The sequence below is a fragment of the Eulemur rufifrons genome, chromosome 23 (assembly GCF_041146395.1).
Source record: "Eulemur rufifrons isolate Redbay chromosome 23, OSU_ERuf_1, whole genome shotgun sequence".
NCBI classification, from domain to species: domain Eukaryota; kingdom Metazoa; phylum Chordata; class Mammalia; order Primates; family Lemuridae; genus Eulemur; species Eulemur rufifrons.
In genome coordinates this window covers 11333807-11359311 of record NC_091005.1, presented here as the reverse complement: position 1 = coordinate 11359311, position 25505 = coordinate 11333807, and the positions used below count along the sequence as shown (strand labels likewise).

The window sequence follows — 25505 nt, the reverse complement described above, 5'->3', positions numbered from 1 at the left end:
GTTCTCCTTAAAAGTGACTCGGTGGTTGAGAGCTCAGTGGAGGTGCTCAGAGTGTGCAGATTTTGGATGCCAAAGAAAACCTGCTTCTTGAAGGTGAGCCCCAGCTCTGGTCTCAGTTCCTGTTTCCTTATTAAGGGGAGGGTCTAACAAGAGGGTCTTGGCTCAAGAGTGGGCTCTCAAGACGTGCTGCTGGGATGAGGGTAGGGGTTGAGGATGCGGCTGTTCTTTCCCAGAGACTTTTCTTCCCAAAGACTGCTCAGGTGCTGGTTAGTGCAGAACTATCCCAGCCTGGGGACAGCCCTCAGTCACAGGCAAGCTTGGGGGGCCTGTGGTACTTGGAAGACAAAAGGCTTCTTGTCAGACTGACTGCAGGAAGTGGGGTAGCCCTAAAATAGTGGTGCCCACTTCATCCCAAAGAGCATCCCTCTTTTCCACACCGATCCCTCTCCCTTAAAGGGGCCACTTCCAAATCAATTTCTAGAGCTAGAACGACCTCAAGCTCTAAAGACAGGACCTCATCTTCTCAGAGCCAAGATTTTCAACCTTTCAGATCTGGAGCTTCCCATCATGCCTCCAAAATCTGCCCCCACCCCGCAATCCTGGAGCCCCGATCACACACATCCTCGCCTTGCCCGAGTCAGCATCCCCCAGCGCTGAGACATGAAGACTTTGGCCCATCAAAGAGGCACATCCCCTCTCCTCAGACCTGGAGTCCCCCAAATCCTCAGGGCTGGAACCCTTCATCCCTCAAGGCATTGCACTCTTCCAACTCCTCAGAGCTAGCCTCCCAAATCCTTCAAAACGGGGCTCCCCCTGAGCCCCCCACACTCCAGAGCCAGGTCCCCAACCCTGTAGCCCTAATCCTGGGCCACAACGCGCCCCATTCGCCTCTCCAGTATTTTTGGCGCCCCTGTCAGGGCTGGATTCATACCATGGTCTCGAATCGGGCGGCGGGCAGGAGTCGCGTGACCAGGCCAATAACCGCCCCTGAGGGCGCGGCGGCGTGGGGGCCGGGGCGGGGCCTGTGCCCGTGGGCGGGGCCTGGTGGGCCGGGCGGCCGCGCGGGCCGCGGCAGGTGAGCGGCGGGCGGGGATGGCGGAGCAGTGGGATCTGGATGAGCAGGGCATCCGCCGCCTGGGGGCACTGAGCCTGGAGCAGCCGGGTAGGGCCAGGCCGGAGGGCCCGGGCCGGGAACGTAGGGACAGTCAGAGACTGAGGGAAGAAACTGAGGTAGAGGCAGGGGAACCGCGGAGGAGCGGTGCCTGAGGCGGAGGAGCGGTCACTTGAGGCAGAAGGGTTAAGCTGAGGTGGAGGTGGAGGAACTGAACTAACAGGGGAGTCTGCGGCAGAGGGCGAGGAACTGAGGGAGAGGAGGGGAGTGTGAAGTAGAGAAGGAGAAACAGAATTGACAGGGAACCCTGAGGTAGGTGACAGAACTGGACGGAGTAAAGAAGTCTGAACTAGTGGAAGGAAACAGCCTCAAGGGGGCATCGGTGGGAGAAGGAAGCGCTGCGAAGGGCGGTGGTGATAGGATGTGCTGTTGAGGAGGCACGAAGGGCGTTACTTCTGGCAGTTTCTGAAACTTCCTACCCAGGGGGGCTTTTCCTGGTTGAGGTGAAATGGGAAAGGAGGCTCCTTTATCAGCCCCATTCATCGTCCGGTCTCCACTTCAAGAACTTGACCATTTCTTTGATCCATCTGGTTGTGTAGCTTCCTTAAAAGGAGAGACTTAGAAAGTGCCTGATATGAAAGGAATAGCAGCCGATCTCTCAAGCCACTTAGTCAGTGCCCCAGCCCTGACTTCATCCTTAGTAAAACTGCCCAGGGGACTGCTGACCCCTCCTTGGACCCGGGGGTCTGACCCGCGTATGTTGCTTGCTGAGTGTCTGAGGAGTAAAAAAGTTGGGAAAGTTACCGGCATTCCTAATTCAACTTTCACCCTTCCCAAATTTACTAAATGTCATTATTGCCAGGCCCTGTGATAAGTGCTTTACTTGCATTATTTAATCCCCATGACAAGTCTATCAGACACATGCTGTTATTGTTCCCATTTTACAGATCAGTAAATTGAGGTTTAGACTCTTGCCTAAGGTTACAAAGCTAGTGAAGTGATGCGCCTGGGTTTATTAATCCGGCACTCTGATTCCAGAGCCTATGCTGTAACCATAGCAAAAAGCTGCCTTTCTTGCTTCCTCTACTTTTCATTTGTGAAATAACTTGCTTTTATTCTATTTGTAATTTTATTTAAAAATTATTTGTCAAAATACTTATCCAAATTAGTTCATGCTAACAACAGTCAAACATTACATGGGTGAAGAAAGAGGTTACTAATCTTTCCTTCCACTTGGAAACTAATTTCCCACTCCTCCCGGCCCAAGACAACCACTAATCTGCTTTCTGTCTCTATGGATTTGCCTCTTCTGGATATTTCATATAAATGGAATTACATAATATGTGGGCTTTTCTGTCTGGCCCCTTTTACTTAGCATGTTATTTTCAAGTTTCATTCATGTTTTAGTGTGTATCAATACTTCATTCCTTTTTTAATATTAATAGACTTTATCTTTTAGAGCAGTTTTAGGTTTACAGAGAAATTGAGCATAAAGTACAGAGAGTTACCATATACTCTTCCCCTCTTTGTACCTCTCCCATACCCCACCAGCTTCCCTTATTATTGATATCTTGCATTATTGTGGTACATTTGTTACAATTTATGAACCAATATTGATACATTGTTATTAACTAAAGTCTGTTGTTTACACTAGGACTCATTCTTTTTTACAGTTTTTTTATTTTTAATTTTAAAATTTTTTTTGTAGAGACAAGGTCTCACTATGTTGCCTAGGCTGGTCTCAAACTCCTGGCCTCAAGTGATCCTCCCACCTTGGCCTCCCGAAGTGCTGGGATTACAGGCATGAGCCACCACACTGGGCCAGGGCTCACTCTTTGTGTTGTACAGTTCTATGGGTTTTGACAAATATATAATATCATGTGTCCACCATTATAATAGCAAACAGAATAGTTTCATTACCCCAAAAATTCCCTGTGACCCATCTATTTAGCCCTCCCTCACCCCCAAACTGGATATCAATTTGTTGATATCTGACAACCACTGATCTTTTTACTATTGTCTTTTTCAGAATGTCATATAGTTGGAATCATATAGTATGTAAGTTTTTCAGACTGACTGCTTTCACTTAGCAAAATGTGTTTGAGGCTCCTCCATGTCTTTCCATGGTTCGATAGCTCATTTCTTTTTCTTTTCTTTTCTTTTTTTTCTCGCTCTGTTGCCTGGGCCAGAGTGCAGTGGCATCATCACAGCTCACTGCAACATCAAACTCCTAGGGTCAAGCAATTCTCTTGCCTCAGCCTCCCGAGTATCTGGGACTACATCTGGCTAATTTTTCTATTTTTTGTAGAGGTGGGGGTCTCACTCTTTCTCGGGATGGTTTCAAACTCCTGGCCTCAAGCAATCTTCCCACCTTGGCCTCCCAGAGTGCTAGGTAGGATTACAGGTGGGAACCACCACACCTGGCCTAGCTCATTTCTTTTTATTGCTGAATAATATTCTACTTTGTGGGTATGCCATAGTTTGTTTATCCACTTACCTATTGAAGAACATCTTGGTTGCTTCCAAGTTTTGGGCATAATGAATAAAGTTGCTGTAAACATCCATGTGCAGGTTTTTGTGTGGACAAAAAGTTTCAGTTCATCTGAGTAAATGCCAATGGATTTACTATATCATATGGTTAAATTGTGTTTAGCTTTGTAAAAAACTGCCAAGTTGTCTTCTAACATGGCTGCACCATTTTGCATTCCCACCAGCAATGAATGAGAGTTCATGTTGTCCCACATCCTCACCAACATTTAGCATTGTCAAAGTTTTGGATTTGGCCATTCTAATAAATGTGTAGTGGTATTTCCTTGCTTTAATATTTAATTTCCTAATTATGGTGTTGAGCATTATTTTCATATGTTTGTTTGCCATCTGTATATCTTCTTTGGTGAAGTTGTTCAGGTCTTTGCCCATTATTTAATTGGGTTGTTTCTTTTCTTATTATTTAGTTTAAGAGTTCTTTGTATGTCTTAGATACCAGTCCTTTATCAGATAATGTGTTTTGCAAACATTTTCTGCATTCTGTGGTTTGTCTTTTCATTTTCCTTATCGTGTCTTTTGCAGAACAGAACCTTTAAACTTTAACGAAGTCCTACTTGTCAAGTTTTTCTTTCATGGATCATGCTTTTGGTGTTGTATTAAAAATTCATTGCTAAAGCCAAGGTCACCTAGATTTTCCCTGTGTTATCTTCCAGAAGTGTTATAAATTTGTGTTTTACATTTAGGTCTATGATCTATTTTGAGTTAATTTTTGTGAAAGCTTTAAGGTCTGTCTCTAAGTCTGTGGGGTTTTTTGCACGTGGTTGTCAAGTTGTTGAAAGATTATTTTTTCCATTGCATTACCTTTGTTCCTTTGACTATATTTGTGGGTCTATTTCTGGGCTCTCAATTCTGTTCCATTCATCTTTTTGTCTTTTTTCCTCCCCATATCACACTGTCTTGATTACTATAGCTTTGTAGTATAATTTGAAGTTGGGTAGTATCAGTTCTCTGACTTTGCTTTTTTTCTTCAATGTTGTGTTGGCTACTCTGGGTCTTTTGCCTTTCCATATACAGTTTAGAATCAATTTGTTGATATCTATAAAATAACTTGCTGAGACATCATCATTTCTTTTTATGGCTAAGTAATATTCTATCTTATGAATATACCACATTTTGTTTATATATTCTATATATTATATTATATAATATGATATATTCATCTGTTAATGGACATTTGGGTTGTTTCTATCTTTGGGATATTGTGAATAATGCTGCTGTGAACAACTGTGTATGAGTTTTTGTTTGAACATTTGTTTTCCATTTCTTTTGGCTACATGCCTAGGAGTAGATTGCTGTGTCATAGGGTAATTCTATATTTAACTTATTGAAAAACTGCCAAACTGTTTTCCGTAATGGCTATACCACTTTACATTCCCTCGAGCAATGTACGAGTATTCTAATTTCTCTACATCCTCACCAATACTAACAATTTTCCATTGTTTTAAAATTATTATTATTATAGCCATCCTAGTGGGTGTGAAGTGGTATGTTATTGTGGTTTTGATTTGCATTTCCCTAACAACTAATAATGTTGAACATCTTGTCCTAGACTTTTTGGCCATTTGTATGTCTTCTTTGGGGAAATGTCTATTCAAATCTTTTCAGTGCTGTTAGTTTAGTTGACTTTCCTCTACTTCTTTCCTTATGTGCACACACACATTCTTTAAAATGTAGTTACACATACAAAAAAATCATATTTTTCCCTCTCTTAATGTCTTGGAGATCTTTCCATATGAGCCTGTACAATTCTACTTTATTCCTTTTAATGACTGCATAATAATAATTAACACTTATATAGCACTTACCATGTGCCAGGCACTGTTCTAAGTTTTGTATATATGTTAATTCCATCCTTACAATATCTTATTAGTTAAGTACTGTTGTTATCCCCATTTTACAGATGAGGAAACAATACACAGGGAGGTTAAGTGACTTATATGAGGGAACAGATCTAGTACATTGTTCTTTGTATCAATGTACTATTATTTAGGCTGTCTAGTTCTACTTTTCTACTGATGAACCTTTAACAGTTTTCTTTTTCTTTCTTTATTTAAAAAATCTTTTTTTTTTGATATTTTACCTGGCAGCTTCAGCTCAAAAGATATATATTTTTTAATATCTTAAAGCCTTTCTGAAATTGACATCCTTGTGCTATATATCCCGGCAAAATTTTGTGAGTATTATCTGTAGGGCTACATTCTAGAAGCAGGGTTGCTGAATTTCTTTCTTTTGTTTCTGTTTTTTTTTTTTTTTTTAAGACAGGATCTTGGTATGTTGCCCAGGCTGGTCTTGAACTCGTGAACTCAAGTGATCCTCCCTCCTCAGCCTCCCAAAGTTTTGGGATTACAGGCATGAGCCATCACACTCAGCCTAAATTTCTTTTTAAATTTTGTTTTGAGAACTTTTAGAGACTTTTACTACATCCTTCAGGGTAATTAGAAAAACCCAAGAACTCTATAAAACTAAGGTTTGGTGTTACTATCTTAAGACATAGTGCTGCTTTTAAAAAGAGAATCTCATCTTATAAACCTTGGATGTAAGGCCTTTCACATTTGGGATATGGGAGGAAGGCAGGCCTACTTTCACTGATTCTGCTGTTTATCCAAGCAGAGATCATAATATAACTACTGATGATCTCTTTTCAGAACTGGTGGAGTCTCTTTCATTGCAGGGATCATACGCTGGAAAAATCCATTCCATTGGTGATGCCTTCAGAAATTTTAAAAATCTCCGATCCTTAGATTTATCAAGGAATTTGATCACTAGCCTAAAGGTAAGTTCTATATTCTATGATCAGCCAGGTCAGCCCAATTTGTTTTTTCATGAGAAGAAATAAGAGATAGATAATGTCAGCCTAGGGAATATAGGGTTTTCCTTTAAAATGCTTCCCAACTAAATTTTATTATTCACTATAAAATTCTTTCAACTCTGCTCTATGTTTAAAATTATTTATTACAAAATATTGGGGGGAAATTCCTTTTACAATCAGAGAAAACTGTATTAAGCTATCACTGCCTAAAGCAGTAGTATACATTTTAATGTGTATAAAAAAATTATGAGGGCTAAGGCCACATGGCCCTGAAGGCGCCCAATCTCCTCTGATCTGGGAAGCTAAGCAGGGTCCGGCCCGATCAAAAAAAAAAAAGTTAAAAAAAAAAAATTATGAGGAGCACTTGTAAAAGTATAGATTCTTATTCCCTACCCTCAGAGAAGATCCGATTTAGTAGGTCTGGGGTGAGTTCACAACATACCCAGAGGATTCTGATGATGGTGGTACTTGGAACACACATGGAGAAACACTGGCCTGTGTTATTACAGCAGATTTTTTCTAGGAGGAGGAAGAAAGGGAGGTCTTGGTATAAAAGAACAATTTTCAGGTCAGGGGGTGGTAGAGCAGAGGGCAGAACGGGAAAGCAGGAGGGAGCAGGCATGAGCTGAGTGCATGTGGATAAGCAAACACACACAAAGAGCTCTACAAACATAGGTACGCACACACAGAGATGGAAGTTTTGTTTTCTTTGTGGTAGACCCCAAATAGTGTTTCTTCCACATGTTCCCATTTTGCCCCAGCTATGCACCTGTCTTGGCAAAGCCCTTCTATGCAAAACTGAAGGTGACAAAGATTTACAGATGCCATCCAGAATTAGTTAACAAGTTCCTGGATTATTCTGCCAATTTTGTACTTCTTAGGAGATACTTGTTCAACAACACCATCCAGACCCAATCTTGAGGTTTAGCTAAGGGCCCTAAAAGAGGAAGCCCACGCAAGATCAAATTTCCAACTAGGACTCTAACACCAGCAACTCCAGGTTGAACTAGGTCTTTAGACTATTTTTTAGCAGCCATTTATATTTGGCCCATCAGTTTCAGAAAGTACTAGTTCAGATTTACTTAGGCCTCCTCTTTTCATATGTATATTTGTTCTTTTTCAGGCTAAAAAATTAAGTGAACATTGTTGTAATTTGTTTTTATATTTCCTTTCTTTCCAATTCTGTAAAATGGGCAAAAAACTATTGTGAAGATTAATCAAATTAACATATGTAATAAAAATAACATATGACTCCTGTTACAGTGTTTGGCATATAGGAAGCACTCAGTAAATGTTAGTTTTCTGTATATATTTTGCATGTATGGTTTATCTGCATATATTCATCTCTATGAGCTCTGAATCACTTTGCTTAATTTTTCCTTGGAGAAAAATGTTTTGTGAATATTTCTAGTGTAAATTTGGGGAATACATGAATTAATGCCAACCGAGAAAAGTGAGAGAGGATAGAAACTGTTTCCTTGACTTTTACACTGAGAAACATTGAAAGATTACTTGAGCTGGACATTAGATACATTAAAGAATGTGCTAATGGTGTACTGCCCTGAGAATGGGGCCAAAGGCACAGATAATTATTCCTAACCACTGACCCATTAACAATATAGACTTTGGCCAGGTGCAGTGGCCAACACCTGTAATCCTACCACTTTGGGAGGCCCAAGCGAGAGGATCACATAGTGAGACCTTGTCTCTACAAAACATAAAAAAAATTAGCCAGGTGTGGTACGCACCTGTAGCTCCAGTTACTCAGGAGGCTGAGGCAGGAGAATTGCTCGAGCCCAGGAGTTGGAGGCTGCAGTGAGCTATGATAATGCCACTGCATGCTAACCTGGGCAACAGAGTGAGTCCTGTTTCAAAACAAAAGTATGTGATTGCACATAAATGTATATGTTTTTAAATTGTCCTGAAAAAAAAATTTTTTTTTTGAGACAGAGTCTCTCTGGGTGACAACCCAGGCTAGAGTGCTGTGGCGTCAGCCTGGCTCACAGCAACCTCAAACTCCTGGGCTCAAGCGATCCTTCTGCCTCAGCCTCCGAGTAGCTGGGACTACAGGCACACACCACTGTGCCCAACTAATTTTTTCTATTTTTAATAGAGATGGGGTCTCGCTCTTGCTCAGGCTGGTCTCAGATTCCTGAGCTCAAGCGATCCTCCCACCTCGGCCCCCCAGAGTGCTAGGATTACAGGTGTGAGCCACCACGCTGGGCCAATGTCCTGAAATTTAGTGTTGAGTAAAAGCAAACTAGCTAAATATATGAAGGTTAATTAAATCTTTTCAGTAGAGGTTTCAGCAGAGGAGGAAAATTGTGGCTTTTCCTCTCAAGTTTCCCAGTCCCGATTGTACTGTTGCCAGTTAAGTAGAGCAGTGGAGTTGCTAAATCTACAGAAAGAGAACTGAACATGGGAAAACATTTCTACTAAGGAGAACTAAATGATTGGATGGAGAGCTTGCATGGTGGCAGTAACTCTGAAGAGGGAAACAAGGGCAGGAGGGGTCCTAGTCTGGCCCAGGAGGGAGAACTTGGGATAGCATTGTTTTGTTTCCCCAAATAGTCCTTTGAGACTGTAAACCAGGCATTGAGATACAAGGACACACCACACACACACACACACACACACACACACACACGTTTCTTTCTTTCTTTCTTTCTTTCTTTTTTTTAATCACACCCTTTTCCCCCAGAACCAGCTCTTTTCCCTCCCTCTCTTCCTTTTGTAAATTGAGATACTTACAGGGTCAAAAGAGTGGTTGAGGCCAGGGTAAGAGAATGCTAAAGTGGCTTGAAGTTGCTGCCAATGGAAAGGATTGGATTAGATTGGGAGAATGATTGGGGAGCCAACAAACATAGAGAATTGACTGCAGATATTTGAATGTTAGATTTTGTAAAGAAGGAAATGTGTTATATTTGTGAATTATTTAATATATAGAACACCCAGTGCATACAGTCTTATTCTCATGCAACTAAATGGGAGTTCCAACCGTCCCTTTCTCATGAGTACCTTGGGTAACATGTTTAAGGATAAAGAGTAATAGATATATTTCCTTCTTTATCTGTGAGGTTCCCAGTCCTCACTGACATACAGTTTCATTATGTGATTTTTTTTCCTTGCAGGGCATCCAGTATTTATGTTCACTCCAAGACCTGAATTTATATTATAACAACATTCCTTCATTAGTGGAAGTGTCCCGCCTACAGCCTTTACCCTTCCTCAAAGAACTAGATTTGAGACTTAATCCTGTTGTAAGGAAAGATACAGATTATAGGCTCTTTGCTGTATACACGCTACAAACTCTGGAGAAGCTGGGTGAGACCCTCCTTCTCTGTTTCTTTCCCCAGAATCTTACTTTAAATCAGCTGCCTCTTTTTTTTTTTTTTTTTTTTTTTTTTTGGTCATTTTTTTTCTCAGTTTGAATCTGGACTTCATAGCTGCCTCTTAACTTTTTGGATGTTGGCCCATAGTATGCACTGGCAGGATATATTTGTTTATTAGTCAATATTTATGTAACTCTTTTGGTTGGCAGGATGTATGACTAGTCCTTTTATTGTTTATTGAATGACAATCTATGATTTTATCAGTTACTTCCAGCTTTAGTTGTCTTCAGTTGATGGTTTCACCACCACTTCCTCCTCTACACAAAATTTCCAGATTGAGAATTATTTTTCCAGGTGCCCCAACTTTGCAACTTTATTAGCACTGGAAAAGTAACACAACAATTCTTTGGGGCTTAGTTGGCAAGGAACAAGAAACATTCCTTTAAATAAGCTCGTCTATATTTCCTTGCAGTTTTATTGTTGAATATACATTTCTTATTGATACAAAACTGGATTTCACATGGCCCCAGGAAAAGTCATCATAGGGAAACTAAGTGAACTCTTTCAGAAAATGGTGTGACTGTCAGCCCTCACATTAGGCCATTGGGTTGTATGCTGTCCAAGCTCTACTTTCCTGAAGGGGTAGTTACAACTGTGTGGCAGTTGTTGCTATGGTTCCTTGTAGTCTCCCTGAGTTACTGCTTGCTCCAGTGACAACATAATAGCATTATTTTGTGAGCTGTCCCTAACACACAAAGGTGAGACTGGCCTTTAGTTTTTCCTCTGTGAATTTGGTTTTCTGACTCACTACTGGTTACTCCAAGCAAGAAACATGCTCAGACCATGGTTTTTGCCTCCAGATGACCGAACTGTACGTGAAAGTGAGAGAAAAGCTGCCAAGCTACATTTTAGTCAGTTGGGCAACAGTGAAAATTTTCTTTTAGAGGTGGAAAAAAGGTAAGAAGGTTCTTTACAAAAAAATTTTTAGTTTGGTTCTAGACATAGGTCATAGTGAATTCCTACTTAACTTTCTTCATTTTCCAGCAGAAATCTTTCACAAGTTGTAAAAATCCTCAGATCAGGAAGAAAAGTATCTATTCAGCATTCTGAGATTTATCTGGGATGAGAAACTGGCCCTCAGTGGGTACTTTCCTGTTTTCTTGAACTGTTGGGTCTGCTTTGGATATAATTGTTGTAAATTCTCTAAAGTTGTTTTTTATACCTTATAGATAGGGATACTATGAGATAACTTGGCCATCTAAATGCTTATCAGGATTTTCTTGGTAGAGTTATCAATCAGTTCATGGTCTTTTCCTATTGAATTAGGAGGATTACATTACTGTAGCCAAGATTGTTAGAGTTAAATTTGTTAAAGGAAGAGAAGGGAAGCATGTCCCTACAAGACAAAAAGTAAACAGACCTTGAGGCTCTAAGGCTCTGAATGGCATATCTTTCCATTTCTTGTTACTAAAATCCTATCAAAAGAAAGTACCATTTTCTTCTGCCCCAAAACCCATGCTTTTAAAAAAAGTAGGTTTATTGTTTTTGAAAAATAGCTAGAAGTCCATTACAATTAAATAATACAGAAAAGCACACTGAAAAAAGTCATAAATTTACTCTATATCCTGCTACTGAGAGTTAACTACTAGTAACATTTGGTGTATATCCTTCCAGTCATCTGTGTGCTATAGACACATATAGAGGTATCTTAGTATTTTTTTCTGATGACAAAAGTAATAGATGCTTATTGTTGAGTGTTTGGAAACTCCACACAAAACCCCACAAGGAATAAAATAACTAACTCATAATCCCACCACCCAGAAAGAAACACTAATTATATTATGATAAATATCCTTTTAGTCTTTGGAGTGTGTGTGTATGTGTATGTTTTGTGTGTATATATAATATTTTATAGTAACCTTTCTCTACATGCCATTTTTAATGTAACAAGCTATCATGAACATATCACCACAACATTCTTATATTCTTCTCCAGAATAAGTCTTTGTTTGTTTACTTGTTTATTGCCTTTCTTCCCACCACTAGAACATAAGCTCCATGAGAACAAGAATATTGTTCATCTTGTTTATTACAGTATCCCTAGTGCCTAGAACAGTGTCTGGAACATGGAGGTGCTAAGAAATAATTTGTTGAATAATGAATGAATGAAATCCATACCTGTTGGCCTAGGATCCTTCTCTTTTCCAGTAACTGCCTATCCCTGCTCTGATCCATTTATAGTGTAGTGCTCTGATTTATAATGAAGCCTTCAGAGAACATCCTTAGCTTCCTATTTTTTCTTGGTTCTCTATTTTTTAAAATCAGGTTTATTGAGGTTTGTTTACATAGAATAAAATTCTGCTATAGACAGAATGGAATGTTTCTAAAAATTATTTGTGCAAATATTTTGTAGGTTAATGCCTATTTTAAATGCATTGGGGTACCCTATTTACTATAGAAATACAGAGATGAATTAATGTATAACTGAATAAACTTTCTAGTAAGGCAAATAATTAATTCCATCATTTATCTGTTTAGTTACCATATAGTGATTGTAAAACCAGAGGCAAAATGTTACTCAAGTACAGTATTAACATTAATGTCTTACAAACTCTCTAACCTTGGGTGAAATTTTTTAAGACTTTCTGAGTCTAAGTCCCCCCACCTATAAAATGGATATAATAGCTAATAGGAGGAGGGGCTTTTATGATTAAATCAGTGATTTTAAAGAACTTGGCACATAGTCTAGGCTTCCTGTACTTACTGTACTTCCCAAAGTACCTACCTCAATCAAGTGCAGGCACTTGCCTTTCTTGTCTGTTTTTATAACTAATGGCTATCGTTGTCTGTGCTGTAATTCTTGGCAGCAGAACCTTCCTTTCTGCGTCCTAACCATGAGTGTTCTAATTCAAAAGAAACTATCTTACTGCCTCAATCATTCAGACTTAAGTTTGTGTCAAAAAACAGAAGAAGTTCTGAATTTTGTAGATTTTACACTTTAAAAGCTGAACTATAGTGTCCTTCTCTCACACTTCCCAGCATAAATATTATGACTTTTAAAAAATATGACTTTAACGGAAATATTTGTGAAACGTAATTAAATTAATATATTCTAGAGCATGTGAAGAAAAAAATATGATCACCACGAACGGTTCTTTTGTTGTTGTTTGTTTGTTTTTTTGAGACAGAGTCTCACTCTGTCACCCTGGGGAGAGTGCAGTGGTGTCATCATAGCTCACTGCAACCTCAAACTCCTGGGCTCAAGCAATCCTCCTGCCTCAGCCTCCTGAGTAGCTGGGACTACAGATGTGTACCACAATGCCCAGCTAATTTTTCTATTTTTAGTAGAGAAGGGGGTGTCACTCTTGCTCAGGCTAGTCTCGAACTCCTCACCTCGAGTGATCTCCCACCTTGGCCTCCCAGAGTGCTAGGATTACAGGCGTGAGCCACCATGCCCAGCCCATGAACTATTTTCTAAACAGCATTTACTGGTGATCTCAGAAGCCTTCTTTTGTGTTTTAAATAAATTATTCTATGTGGCAGCTCTAGGGAGAAGACAATGAAAAACTGTGTGACAGATGAAAGCTCTGCATCAAAAGTCAGTGCTGATGTTGACACCAGGATTGAAATGGGTAAGTTTTCTCTCTGTGATCATAAAATGATTAAAATATAAGTTGTCTCAGCTGTCATAGTCAATCTTGGTAGGATGAAGACAAAACAACTGAGAAAGAATAGATTTGAAGCAAGCACAAGATTTACTGTCTGTATTTTTCTTCCTTCCTTTCACTACCAGAAGGACTTTATTGAGCAGGCCTAACCCAGAGCCCATGAAAGCACAAGCTGTACTCAGAGTTCAGTTTGATTTATATCACTTTACATCATTAGTACACCCAGAAAATTACATTGCCTGACCCAACAGGACCCTGGGCATTGCTAAGGTGATTGATTTCATTAGAGACTTATGACTCATCTGCATCCATGCAGCTCGCAGCCTGGGCCTCCTGGGCTCCCCCACCAAGAACCTTTGCAGCTGTAGACTCTCTTGTGTTTGGGCTATATTCCTGGGGAATGTTTGTGTTATATTCCTGTAAGCACTATTGGTAAGCCAATATGATTAAAGTGGTTATGCCACATCAATAGTCGTGCCACAGGCTAAGAGAAAGGTTTCTACCAGAGAAATTGCATCTGCTGTATCCTTGTGGGTTAGCCTGGCACTATAAGATAAATGAGATAACCTTTTGCTTGAGAAAACTTTCTTCTGTCTCTAGGCCTCCGTCCCTTTGAAGGAACTACTGAATTATACACAAACTCTAAAAATTAATTTCTAAAATCCCAGCAATAGCTTTAATAGATTGACTCTGTAGTTTAGACATTAAGGGTTTTCAGTTTATAACATATGGTTGTATTTTCTTGACTTCTTATCTACCCATGTGAACATTTATTGTCAAGTCATTTTCACAGTATTTTGTGGTAAAATAAGCCATGGTGAGGTATGATTTTAGTTTTCCATTCTTGGTATCCCAGTGCAAATAAGTGATGGAAGTATAAATTGCTTTATTTCTATTTGTTTGTTTGTTTGTTTGTGTATTTAGAGACAAGGTCTCATTCTGTAGCCTAGGCAGGAGTGCAGTGGCTCTATCATAGCTCTCTGCAGCCTGAGACACCTGGGCTCAGGTGATCCTCCTGCCTCAGCCACCAGAGTAGCTGGGATTACAGGTGTAAGCCACCATGTCCAGTGTTTTGTTTCATTTTAAATAGTATTTTTAATATTTTAATGTTTATGTGATACAATTTTATTGTAATAATTTTGGAAAATACTGAAAAGCATGAATAACAACATTTTAATCACATATAAGCCCATCCCCTAAGGAGAATCCCAGTTAATACTTTGGTATACAGCCTTTCTTGGTATATAGCCTACTCTTTTTTTTAGTTACATTTATAGACCCATTTCCAGACAGAAAAATACATTGAAGCATACTTTGACTTCCTCTTTTTGTATGAGCTGAATTAGACTTCATTTATGCCCTATTACATCAACATAAGCAAAGATTCATTGCACAAGTTAAAATGTTTGAAAGTGTACACTCTCTTCTGAGAATAAACTAACTGCTTTACTAGCCAGAGAGCCCATTTCTGAAGGTTCCTAGAAGCTCTAGCTGTTGCCTGGATTTTTTTTTTTTAATATAAAATTTATTTTGCTCCTTGAAACGTTAAGGAGCTTTGCTTTCCACTGAAAATTGTGTTTGTGCTAGATCCCTGGGGAGTGTTGCCAGCAAGCACTGTTGGTAATCTAATATGATGAAAGTGGTTATGCCATGTTAATGGCCATGCCACAGGCTAAGAGAAAACTTTCTAGAGAACAGCTCCTACTAGCTCAGTTGTTCAAAACAGTGTTTTCCTACCAATCATTTTGAATGGGCAGAGAACCCCCACTGTCTTGGATCCTCCTCCTGTTCTCCTAACCACATAATCTTTGACTTTTTCAATGATTCTTCTCTCCCTCCTAAACCCCCAAAATAAGCATACCTGGGCTAAGTCTTTAGGCTCTCCTAGTCTTTCTCTACTTGTGCCCTTATTGATCTCATCTATTTTACAGCTTTATTTACAAATAAATTTAGTATTTACTTATATTTATTTTATATTATTTCCCCATATCTTAAATATGTTGGTCTAGCTTTGATAGCCTATACTGGTCTCTCTCTCCACCAGTCCCCTATTTCTGTTGACCAACCGGTAATACACTCTTGGAATCACCACTGTTTAATTTTCTAGCCCCTCAAGCTAAACATGTCCAAAATGACCCCAAAAAACAAATAAACAAATGAGCTCTTTCCCCTAGCCCTCAACAGCCCTAAACCGGTTTCATCAGCATGACCACAACTTTCCCATTACCCTGGCCCAGAATCATGTCAGAGTTTAATGCTGCTGCTCTCTAAAGCTCAGGTGAATGTTCATACCCTGTAATATGACCCACAATTGACGAGCCTCCCTTTCCATTTTGTAATAGTCTCTTTACAGGCACACTTAATAGCTATCATTTATGGAGTGTAAACTCTGGGCCAGGCACTGTCCATTATCTCAGTTAATCCTCACAACAACCTTGAAGGTGGTTTTTCAAGTGAGGAAACTGAGACCCAAAGAGGAGAAATAACTTGCTCTAGTTATAAAGTAAGTGGCAAAGCTGGGATGCAAATTCTGGCCCATCTCTCATCAAAGTCCTCTCAACCATTATGTGATGCCCCTTCCCAGTCTCTTCTTCCTTTAATTCATTTTGTACTTTGCTGCCAGATTAATTCTCTTAAACCGTGGCTGTGATAATTATTAATTACACTTGCCTGCTCAAAAACTTCAATGGCTCCCACTCCCCTACTAAAATAAGTCTGAACTCCTTCACCTGATATACAAGGCTGCCCTGTGCTCTGTCCACAATTATCTCTTCAGCCTAACCTGAAACTTTATCTCCTATTTCTCAGCTACAATGTCCAGTGTCCAATTAAACCAGACCACTCCTTCCTCCCCAAATGGTCCTTTCTTTTTCCTTCTTCTGCCCCTAAACTAATGCTGGCTCTCTGCTTGGAATGCTTTTTCAAATCCTACCCTTTCTTTATGACCCTGTTCAAAGTCCATGCATTTTAGTGAAACTTTTTTCACTTTCTTTGTAAACTCATATAACTTATCATCTGGAACATATACTCTGGAAGTAGAAAAAGCAAACATTCCCTGAAGCATTTGCAGCATCATTAGAAAAAATGAGACAAACAGGAAAGAGCTAAGTAACAATTCTAAGCAACGTATATGAAAATGTCAAATGAATGACACAGATCAATATTCCTCAAACTCAGGGCAGTTAACCCCTAATCCAGGGATACATCCCAGAGGTCCACAGGCAGTCCGAGACATTTTAATTTTGTGTTTTTGTTTGATGGCAGTTAAAAAAAAAACATCGAAAAGATATAAAGGCAAAATAGCTCTTTTTCAGTGATAATCTGATTTTTTTAAGAAAATGGACTTTGTTTTTAGAACAGTTTTAGATTCACAGCAAAATTGAGCAGAAAGTACAGAGGCTTCCCATAGACCCCCTGCCTACATACACACAACCTCTCCTACTATCGATGTCCTGCACCAAAAATGATACATTTTGTTACAATCTGATAAACCTATAATATATTGACACATCATTATCACCCAAAGTCCATAATTTACATTAGGGTTCACTCTTGGTGTTGTACATTCTATGGATTTGATAATGTTTAATGACATATATCCACCATTTTAGTATCACACAAAATATTTTCACTGGCCTAAGAATTCCTTGTGTTCACCTGTTCATTCCTTCATCCTTCCTAACACCTGGCAACCACTGATCGTTTTACTGTCTTCATAGTTTTTCCTTTTCCAGAATGTCATGTAGTTGGAATCATACAGTATGTTGCCTTTTCAGATTGGCTTCTTTCACTTAGCAATATACACTTAAGGTTCCTCCATGTCTTTTTATGGCTTAATAGCTCATTTCTTCTTAGTAATAAATAATATTCCATAGTCTGGATGTATCACAGTTTATTCATCCACACACCCAATGCAGGACATCTTGGTTGCTTCCAAGTTTTGGTAATTATGACTAGAGCTGTTATAAACATCCATGTATGGGTTTTTGTGTGGGCGTAAGTTTTCACTCATTTGGGTGATTACCAAAGAACATGATTGCTAGATCGTATGATAAGAATATATTGAGTTTTGTAAGAAACTGCCAAATTGTCTTCCAGTATAATCTTTTTAGGATGTCTTTTTATATACTGAGTTTAGTTTCTTAGAGTGCAGTTTCTCAAACTAGATTCCTATTCTCAGAGTTTATTAGAACATTGAGCTTAAGGAACATTGGTGATATGCTCAGAAGCTCAGCGTGTGCTAGGGAAAGTGGGTTAAGGTTTTGTGGCAGATATGGAAATAAAACCACCAGACCTTACAGGCCGGAGAGCACTGGGATGGCCTGAAAGGAGGGAGCAGCACATTTTGGCTGGTGGGGTTGGTGTGAACAGCTGTAGGAAAGTGGTAATGAGCATGGCAGGTCATGAAGAAAGCTAACCGATGGTGCGGTTTGGGTGGAGTGTTTGTGTTGGATAGAAGATCAGATTCTGGAGAGCAATGAATGCCTTACTAAAGATAATTTACATTTATCCTGTAGGTATCTGTGTATAACACACATAGATTCTGTGAGTTGAAAGGGACCCTGTCTACTCTTTTAGCCAGTTTTTTTTGCCTTTAAATAGAATCATACCTAGAATATACTGATTTAATGAATCTCTTATTGTAAAATAGCAAAGAAAAATTCACCACAGTCACCCTCAGTGGCTTGTTCCTGTGACTAGCAGATGTGTCCAGGTCTTCTTTATAACTCATTAAAACCTATCCCATTTCAACCTGTTGATCTGGCTGTCTCTTTGTTTTGCCACAATGGAGTTTTGGTTGGCTAAAGCTCAGCTTTTAGCTTAGACCCCCCCCAAAATATTCACTTAGACAAGATAGAAGTTAATTTCTTTCTCATATAGAAATCCAAATGTTGGCAGTCTAGGGCTGTTTAAGGGGAGGTTCTAAGTGGAATAATGAATATGAGGGAGGGGTACCTAGCAATATCTGCCACAGTAGAAGTGAGAATAACTCAGCAAAGTGCATATCTACTGGGTAAGGCCCAGTATATCCATATTCAGCCATAAAAAGAAATGAAGTACTGATACATGCTGCAATGTGTATCTTAAGAACATCATGTGCTAAGTGAAAGAAGTCAGACAAAAAGACCATGTATTGTATGATTTCATTATATGAAATATCTAGAAAAAGCAGTTCCACAGAGACAGAAAGCATATTGTTGGTTGCCAGGGGATGGCAGAAAGGGGAGAATTGGGAGTGACTGCTATGGGGTTTCATTTGAGGGTGATGAAATTTTCTGGAATAGATAGAGGTGATGGTTTCTACAAAGATTTAGGTTACAACCAGCAATTTCTGCTATACCTTGTTTCTGCTATACCTTGTGTAATGCTACTGTAACAGGAACCATACAGTTTGAAAGCTCATGTCACTTTGAGAAAAGTAGTTCTGTCTAGTCCAATGGTTGGAAGAACATCTTATGGTTAAGTAGGACATTTCAGTCCCAGAAGGCAGCTCAGAAATAGGAAGCATCTTAGAGCCCCAAATAGACTGAGGGGCCAGTTCTCAAGAGGCTGGCTTTATTCATTCTGTATTCTCAGTTGCCCTGGCTTATAGTAGCTTTATTTTGCCAGACCAATAGATGAAAATGAGCAGAAGAGCACATTGTTTAACAAAGGCCCAAGCTTTTGACAGTATCTTAATTCTTACACAATCCTGCTAGAAAAAAGCCTCCCTAAACAAAAGCAAAACCCTTATTGTTATCCAAGTTCCTGCAGAAGACCTCAAATTGCAGAATTCTACAACTAACAAGTGTATTAATAAAAAATGTGGGAAAATATTTGTACAAGTGTGACAATCTAATAAAATTTCTAACTGGCTCTTCTTGATAACAGTTTCCAGGGTGGCCAAGACTAGGATACAGTTTTTGTTTGTTTTTCCTTTTTATTTTTAAAATTGGCAAAAATCATAGGCAAATCTTATGCCTAATGAAAGGCAAAAAATACTGGGAGACCTAAGGATTTATCATTCCTCTCTATGAATGAGTCAGGACCTATGGTCCTGATTAGTTTTTCTCTTTTTCCAAATGAGGAAATCAAGGCAGAAAGAAGCTGGTCTGAAATGGTGAATCAGTGCTGACTGCTGATTAGTTCCCTGGAGATATGTAATGCCAGTCTATTCCCAGCATCTCTTGCTATAGTGGAGATTGTTGAATTGGTTTCAAAATTCAATATTTATTCACTTAGGAAATGTGCAAAATATTTGCCTTCCTCTCATTCTACTGAACACTTCATAATTTACGAAGCCATTTCATATCCATTATCTTGTTTTAACCTGGCCTCAACCCTTAGAGATAGGCAGTTTAGGTTTCATCATCACCATTTTACAAATGAAGTGAGAGATTTAGAGCAGTTAAGAGTTTTGCCCAAATTCACAGGGTTTCCAAGTTGTGGCACCAGAACTATTATTCAATCTTGTGACTTCCCTTGCAGTATCTTTCCATTAGACTTGCTGCCTTTGAAGTCTTGTCAGTGCTTCATTGTATGCCTTTTCTTTTAACACAGACTCAAACAAAGGACTTTTTATTCCCCTCCCCAACCGGGAAATAAAGGATTCCCTAACAAGTACTTCTGCAACCCAGGGCCATGGTACACCAGATCAGAAATTAGACACTTTCCCACCGGGGACACAGGTAATGTATTCACTCTTCTGCTGATCTGTTGACTCGTCAATGATTTATACTAATAATTCAGTGGACTCTCAATTATTTATGAAGGTCTAAGAGGACTTGCTTGATGAAGGCAGTTTAGACCCTCTAAAACAGCTGTCCCCCACCTTTTTGGCACCAGGGACCTTTTTCATGAAAGACAATTTTTTCACAGACTGGGAAGGAGGGGGATGGTTACAGGATGATTCAAGCACATTACATTTATTATGCACTTTATTTCTATTTTTATTACATTGTAATATATAATGAAATAGTTATACAACTAACCATAGGTTGGGGGACCCCTACTCTAAAAGGAAAGGGCAGGACAGGATAAAAAGTACTTTCTCCATTAGTTTCAATCTCCTGTTTTCCTGTTCCTCACTAACCTGTTATCAAATGTCATATATTTATACATATAACTTTAGCACATATTATGTCAGATATTTTGGTCCTCAAACAGGAATGCAACTGTTATAATTTTGGGCTGGTTTTATTAATAAAATTTCTGTTCTCTACCCAATTCCTCCAACTCCTGTGGCCTTGCCTCTTACATTTTCTACTTATGCCTTTTAGTTACTGAGTCTTACATTTCAGGTCCAACTTTCCCAAAGTTTCTTCTGCAGTGTAAAAAAAAAAAAAAAAAAAAGTTAAAGAATAAAGGTGGCATAGAAGTTTTGGGCAATGGGAAGATAAAGATCATGCAGGATGAGGGAAGAATAAAGAATAAGTTTTTAGTGAAAAAATTGGTGAAGGGATGCAACCTATTATAATGCAACCTATAAGACTTATTTTTGTGAGTGAATGATACTTTATATAGTGAATTGGCTACTTTATACTGAACTTCTCCCTCTGTCTGCCTTTTCTTTGATAAATTTATGAGCAATGAAATTGTGGAAAGTAGTCAGCCAAAAAAGGAGAAAGAAAAAAAGCAAAGGCTCTGATTAATCCACAGTATGGATAATCAAGACTGTACTAGTAAAAAGTTAGTAAGATTTTTTTTTTTGGTTTCAGTATATAATACCTTCATGTTTTAAAAAGACAGATTAGCATTTAATTGGTTTCTTTGTTTTTAGAGATTCTACTTGGGTGACAAGAAATGATTTCAATTACCATTTTATAAAATCTTAATTTTGATTTAAAGAAATGGAGATAAAGGATATTCCAATCTACAGTTAAAGTTAAATAGCACTTTTTAGATATAAACAAACAAAAAACTTCTCTGAAATTACTTCTTGAAGTGAGACAAAAAAGGAAATTGAATAGCTTTCTATATAACTTTTTAGTCTGAGAAATACAGAAGTGGGATTTCTTTCCATGACTACCACAAAGATACTGAATATTTTAAGATAATTTTTAAAAAATCAAACCCTAGATGGCTTTCCATTTTGCTCAATCCTTGTCTAGTTGCATTTCAGATTAATTTTCAGCCTACTAATACTCCCATTAGCTATTGTGGTCAATAGATTTTCTAGAAGATAAAATAAGTACTAGAGTCCTTTAAACAGAAAAAACAAAGTTGGAATAGGTAGCCTTATCTAACTTCTATGCTGAGCTATCTAAAGCAGAGAAAATATAGTATTTCACTGTTTGGTATGTCCTTTACCTTCTAAGGATATTAAGGCAACTCCTTTTATTGTGACTGTTTTAAAATAGGCTCAAACCTGGATGTTTGCTTAAAGATCTGTCTCCCTAGCTTACAAGGATGGTCTTCCTCACTAATAGGAAAGTATTCTGAACCCCTGGTTTTATAAGCTCACATCTGAATGCCCATGGACTTCCTTCTACCTAAACTTTCAAACTTTTTTTAGATGCAGGAAGTGGCAAGAAGGGAGATGCCAAGTGACAATCACCAGGAAGATGGTAAGTATTTTGCTCATTGAGTATTTTTCCCCACACTAATCAGAGAAATCTGAATGTGATGGCATTTGGGAGACGAAGAAGATGTCTCAATCTAGAGCCCTATTTGGTCAACTAACTCTTTTCTGCTTTCATGAGGAACTGCCGTGGATGCTTAGCGACCTGTGAGGCTTTTCTGCTTGAACAGTGATATTTTGACTTCTTTTGTTCTTGATTTGCTATATTGGCTGAATATTCTGTTTCTTTTTCTTACCCTTCTCCTCTTGTTTTGGATTTATTATTGTTTTATTCATCCATTTTTTTCTATTAGTTTATAAGTTATACACTATTTCTATACTTTTAGTATTACTCCCAAAATGACAGTATGTCTCCTTAACTTATATAATTTTTAAATTAATCAATACCTTAACTCTTCTCTTGAGTAATTCAAAGAACTTAGAGTGCTTTACTCCATTTAATCCCTACTGACTTATATTTTATTATTATTGTAGATTTTAATACTCTATATTTTTAAAAACCTCACAAGATATTTTTATACAGTTGATGTTCATTTGAATTTATCCATTTATTTACCACTGTTTACTAATTTCTTTTTTTCTTCTCAGACTTCCCTTCTGAGATCATTTTCCTTTATTTTATAGTAGAATATACTATTGGTGATGATCTCTTTCAGCTTTTCTTTGTCTGAAAATACCTCCATTTCAGTATCATTCTTGAAGAATATTTTTGCTGGGTATAGATTTCTAGGTTGGCAGTTGTTTCTTTCAGAATATTGAAGATATCTCACTGTATGCTGTCTTTTATGGTAGATTTTGATAAACCAACTGGAAGTCTGTCACTCCCGCAAGGATATGTCTTTTTTTCTCTGGCAATTTTTGAGATTTTCCATTGCCTTTGATTTTCTGCAGTCCCATTTTTCTCTCTTGTCTTTCTGGAACTCTTTTTTTTTTTTTTTTTTTTTTTTTTTTGGAACTCTTGATTAAATAAATATATGTCAAAGAGTTTCAATTTGTCCTCTTTGTTACTCTTTTATATTTTTCATCTTTTCTGTCAGATCTGTATTATCGATAATTTCTTCTGACACATCTTTCAGTTCACTAACATTCTCTTCAGCTGTGTCTAATCTGCTGTTAGGCTTGTCTGCTGAATTCTTCTTCTTCTTCTTCTTCTTCTTTTTTTTTTTTTTCACAAACAGGGCCTTGCTTTGTTGCCTAGACTAAAGTACAGTGGTATGATCATAACTCACTGCAAATTTGAACTCCTGGGCTCAAGCAATCCTCCTGTTTCAGCCTCCTGAGTAGCTAGGGCTACAGGCATGCACTACCATATCTGGCTAAGTTTTTAAAATTTTTTTGTAGAGTCAGGATCTCAGTGTGTTGTCCAGGCTAGTCTCGAACTCCTGGACTCAAGCGTAAATTCTTAATTTCAGTTGTTTTCTTTCTCAGTTCTGTAAGTTTAATTTGGTTCTTTTTCAAATCCACTGGGCCACTTTTTTTTTTTTTTTTTTTTTGAGACAGAGTGTCGCTTTGTTGCCCAGGCTAGAGTGAGTGCCGTGGCGTCAGCCTAGCTCACAGCAACCTCAAACGCCTGGGCTTAAGCAATCCTACTGCCTCAGCCTCCCGAGTAGCTGGGACTACAGGCATGCGCCACTATGCCCGGCTAATTTTTTTTTTTTCTATATATATATTTTTAGTTGTCCATATAATTTCTTTCTATTTTTAGTAGAGACGGGGTCTCGCTCATTGCTCAGGCTGGTCTCGAACTCCTGACCTTGAGCGATCCACCCGCCTCGGCCTCCCAGAGTGCTAGGATTACAGGCGCGAGCCACCGCGCCCAGCCCCACTTTTTATAAGGAGTAAATTTTCAGCTTGTTTTCTACTTCTTTAACTGTAGAAAACATAGTTGTTTTATAGGCTGTATCTGTTAATTCCAACATCTTATGTTTTTGTGGGTCTGTGTTTGTTTTTTCTTTTAGTTATCACTCACATTGTCTTGTTTCCTTTTTATTTGAATGGTTGTTTTTGGCTGTTTGCTGGCTATTATATTTGAAAAATTATTTGCAGGAATGATTGAAAGTCTTGCATGAATATATCTTTTCTAGAACAGATTTTCATTTGCTTCTACCAGGTGCATGGGCTACACTATCAGTCTAGGATCATCTTAGTCCCAGCTCAAGGTTTGAGGTTTCCTGGGCCACCCAGATGATGCAAACCTGGATTACCAGTCAGTACACAGGCTGGTTTATTTCCAGTTTACCTTTACTCTGAAGGTTGTATCCTGCTCAGGTTCCATCTTAATGGGTGTGTGTTGGTGGGAGGGAGAGTTTTGTCACACTCCTCACCTTGGGTATACCCTGGACTTGGACTTTTGTCTCTTTTTGCCCTAAAAAGCCTAGAGTAAAAGTAGCTTCGATTGCTAGACTTACTTAAATGGGATCCTGCTGTTTCCTAGATTTTGGCTTAGAAATTCCTCACTATCATGTTAGCTCTTTGAAGCTTTTAAGAATATATATCATCCCACTTTTTAAATGTCTTCAACAGGTGATTACTGTGAATTACCTAATTTGTCATTACTTGAAACTGAAGTCCCTTGTTCTTAGATTCTTTTTGTTACCTAAAGATACTGTTCTATAGCATTTCCTCAGTGTATATGTTGATACTAGGTAAAACATTGATATTCTTATAGGTCCTATAGAGTTAAAAGGTGCCTGGTTGCATTTTTATTTTATTTTATTTTATTTTGGTAGAGACAGGGTCTTGCTATATTGCTCAGGCTAGTCTCAAGCAATCCTCCCACCTCAGCCTGCCAAAGGGCTGGGATTACAGGCACAAGCCACCAAACCCGGCCTATTTTTAAATTAGTGTGACTAACTCAGATAGAGTATTTTTTGTTCCCAAAGTAAGCCCTTCAAGCATATGAAGCTCTGAAAACACCAAAGAGCACAGACCCTTCTCTTTTTGTCTGCTCTACTTAATCCACTATGAGGCTTTTTGGAGAAGACAGAGTTATCTGAGAGAAATGCTTTACAGCTGGGATAGTACCTGGGCCAGAGATTTTCATAGGTTTTGCATTTCCTACCATTTAATTGGCTTAGGATAGTGGTTCCCAGTGAGTGAACCTAGAGCCTCTGAGTGGAGTTTCGGGGATAGGAGTAGGCTTAGCTTTATTGCAAGGAGTCTATGAAATCATTGACCAACTACTGTCTATAAAATCAATTGTAAAAGCACAACTATTGCCATGTGGGGGGGGTACATCAAATTTTTTATATGAATTTAAAGTCTAGAAAACTCTGAAACTACAATTTTATGAGGAATTTCCTAGGGGGTTCTATCGATAACAAATTTGTCTCCAGAATGTTACAGATTCTTTACTGTTTACACAAATGTCCCACATGTTTTATTGGTAGTGGAGGTGTTGTTCCATGTGGAAGTCTTTTCATCACTTGATGCTACCATTTATCAAAATTATAAAGTAGCTGGGTGTGGTGGCTCACACC

The 25505-nt window shown here is 38.6% G+C and overlaps 2 protein-coding genes across 2 annotated transcripts in view; one reads left to right on the top strand and one right to left on the bottom strand.

Annotated features, from left to right (window-relative positions):
- KCTD19 (potassium channel tetramerization domain containing 19) overlaps positions 1-959 on the bottom strand; it is a 30178-nt gene extending 29219 nt beyond the window's left edge. Inside the window, exon 1 of the mRNA XM_069497916.1 lies at positions 932-959. Within this exon, the coding sequence (XP_069354017.1) occupies positions 932-934 (3 nt within the window). The 5' untranslated portion in view covers positions 935-959. The remainder of the gene's footprint in view (positions 1-931) is intronic.
- Positions 960-1044: 85 nt separating this feature from the next.
- Positions 1045-25505, top strand: part of LRRC36 (leucine rich repeat containing 36) — a 39375-nt gene continuing 14914 nt past the window's right edge. Inside the window, exons 1-7 of the mRNA XM_069456504.1 lie at positions 1045-1162; positions 6304-6431; positions 9599-9791; positions 10660-10756; positions 13342-13430; positions 20007-20134; positions 21961-22012. Of these exons, the coding sequence (XP_069312605.1) occupies positions 1093-1162; positions 6304-6431; positions 9599-9791; positions 10660-10756; positions 13342-13430; positions 20007-20134; positions 21961-22012 (757 nt within the window). The 5' untranslated portion in view covers positions 1045-1092. The remainder of the gene's footprint in view (positions 1163-6303; positions 6432-9598; positions 9792-10659; positions 10757-13341; positions 13431-20006; positions 20135-21960; positions 22013-25505) is intronic.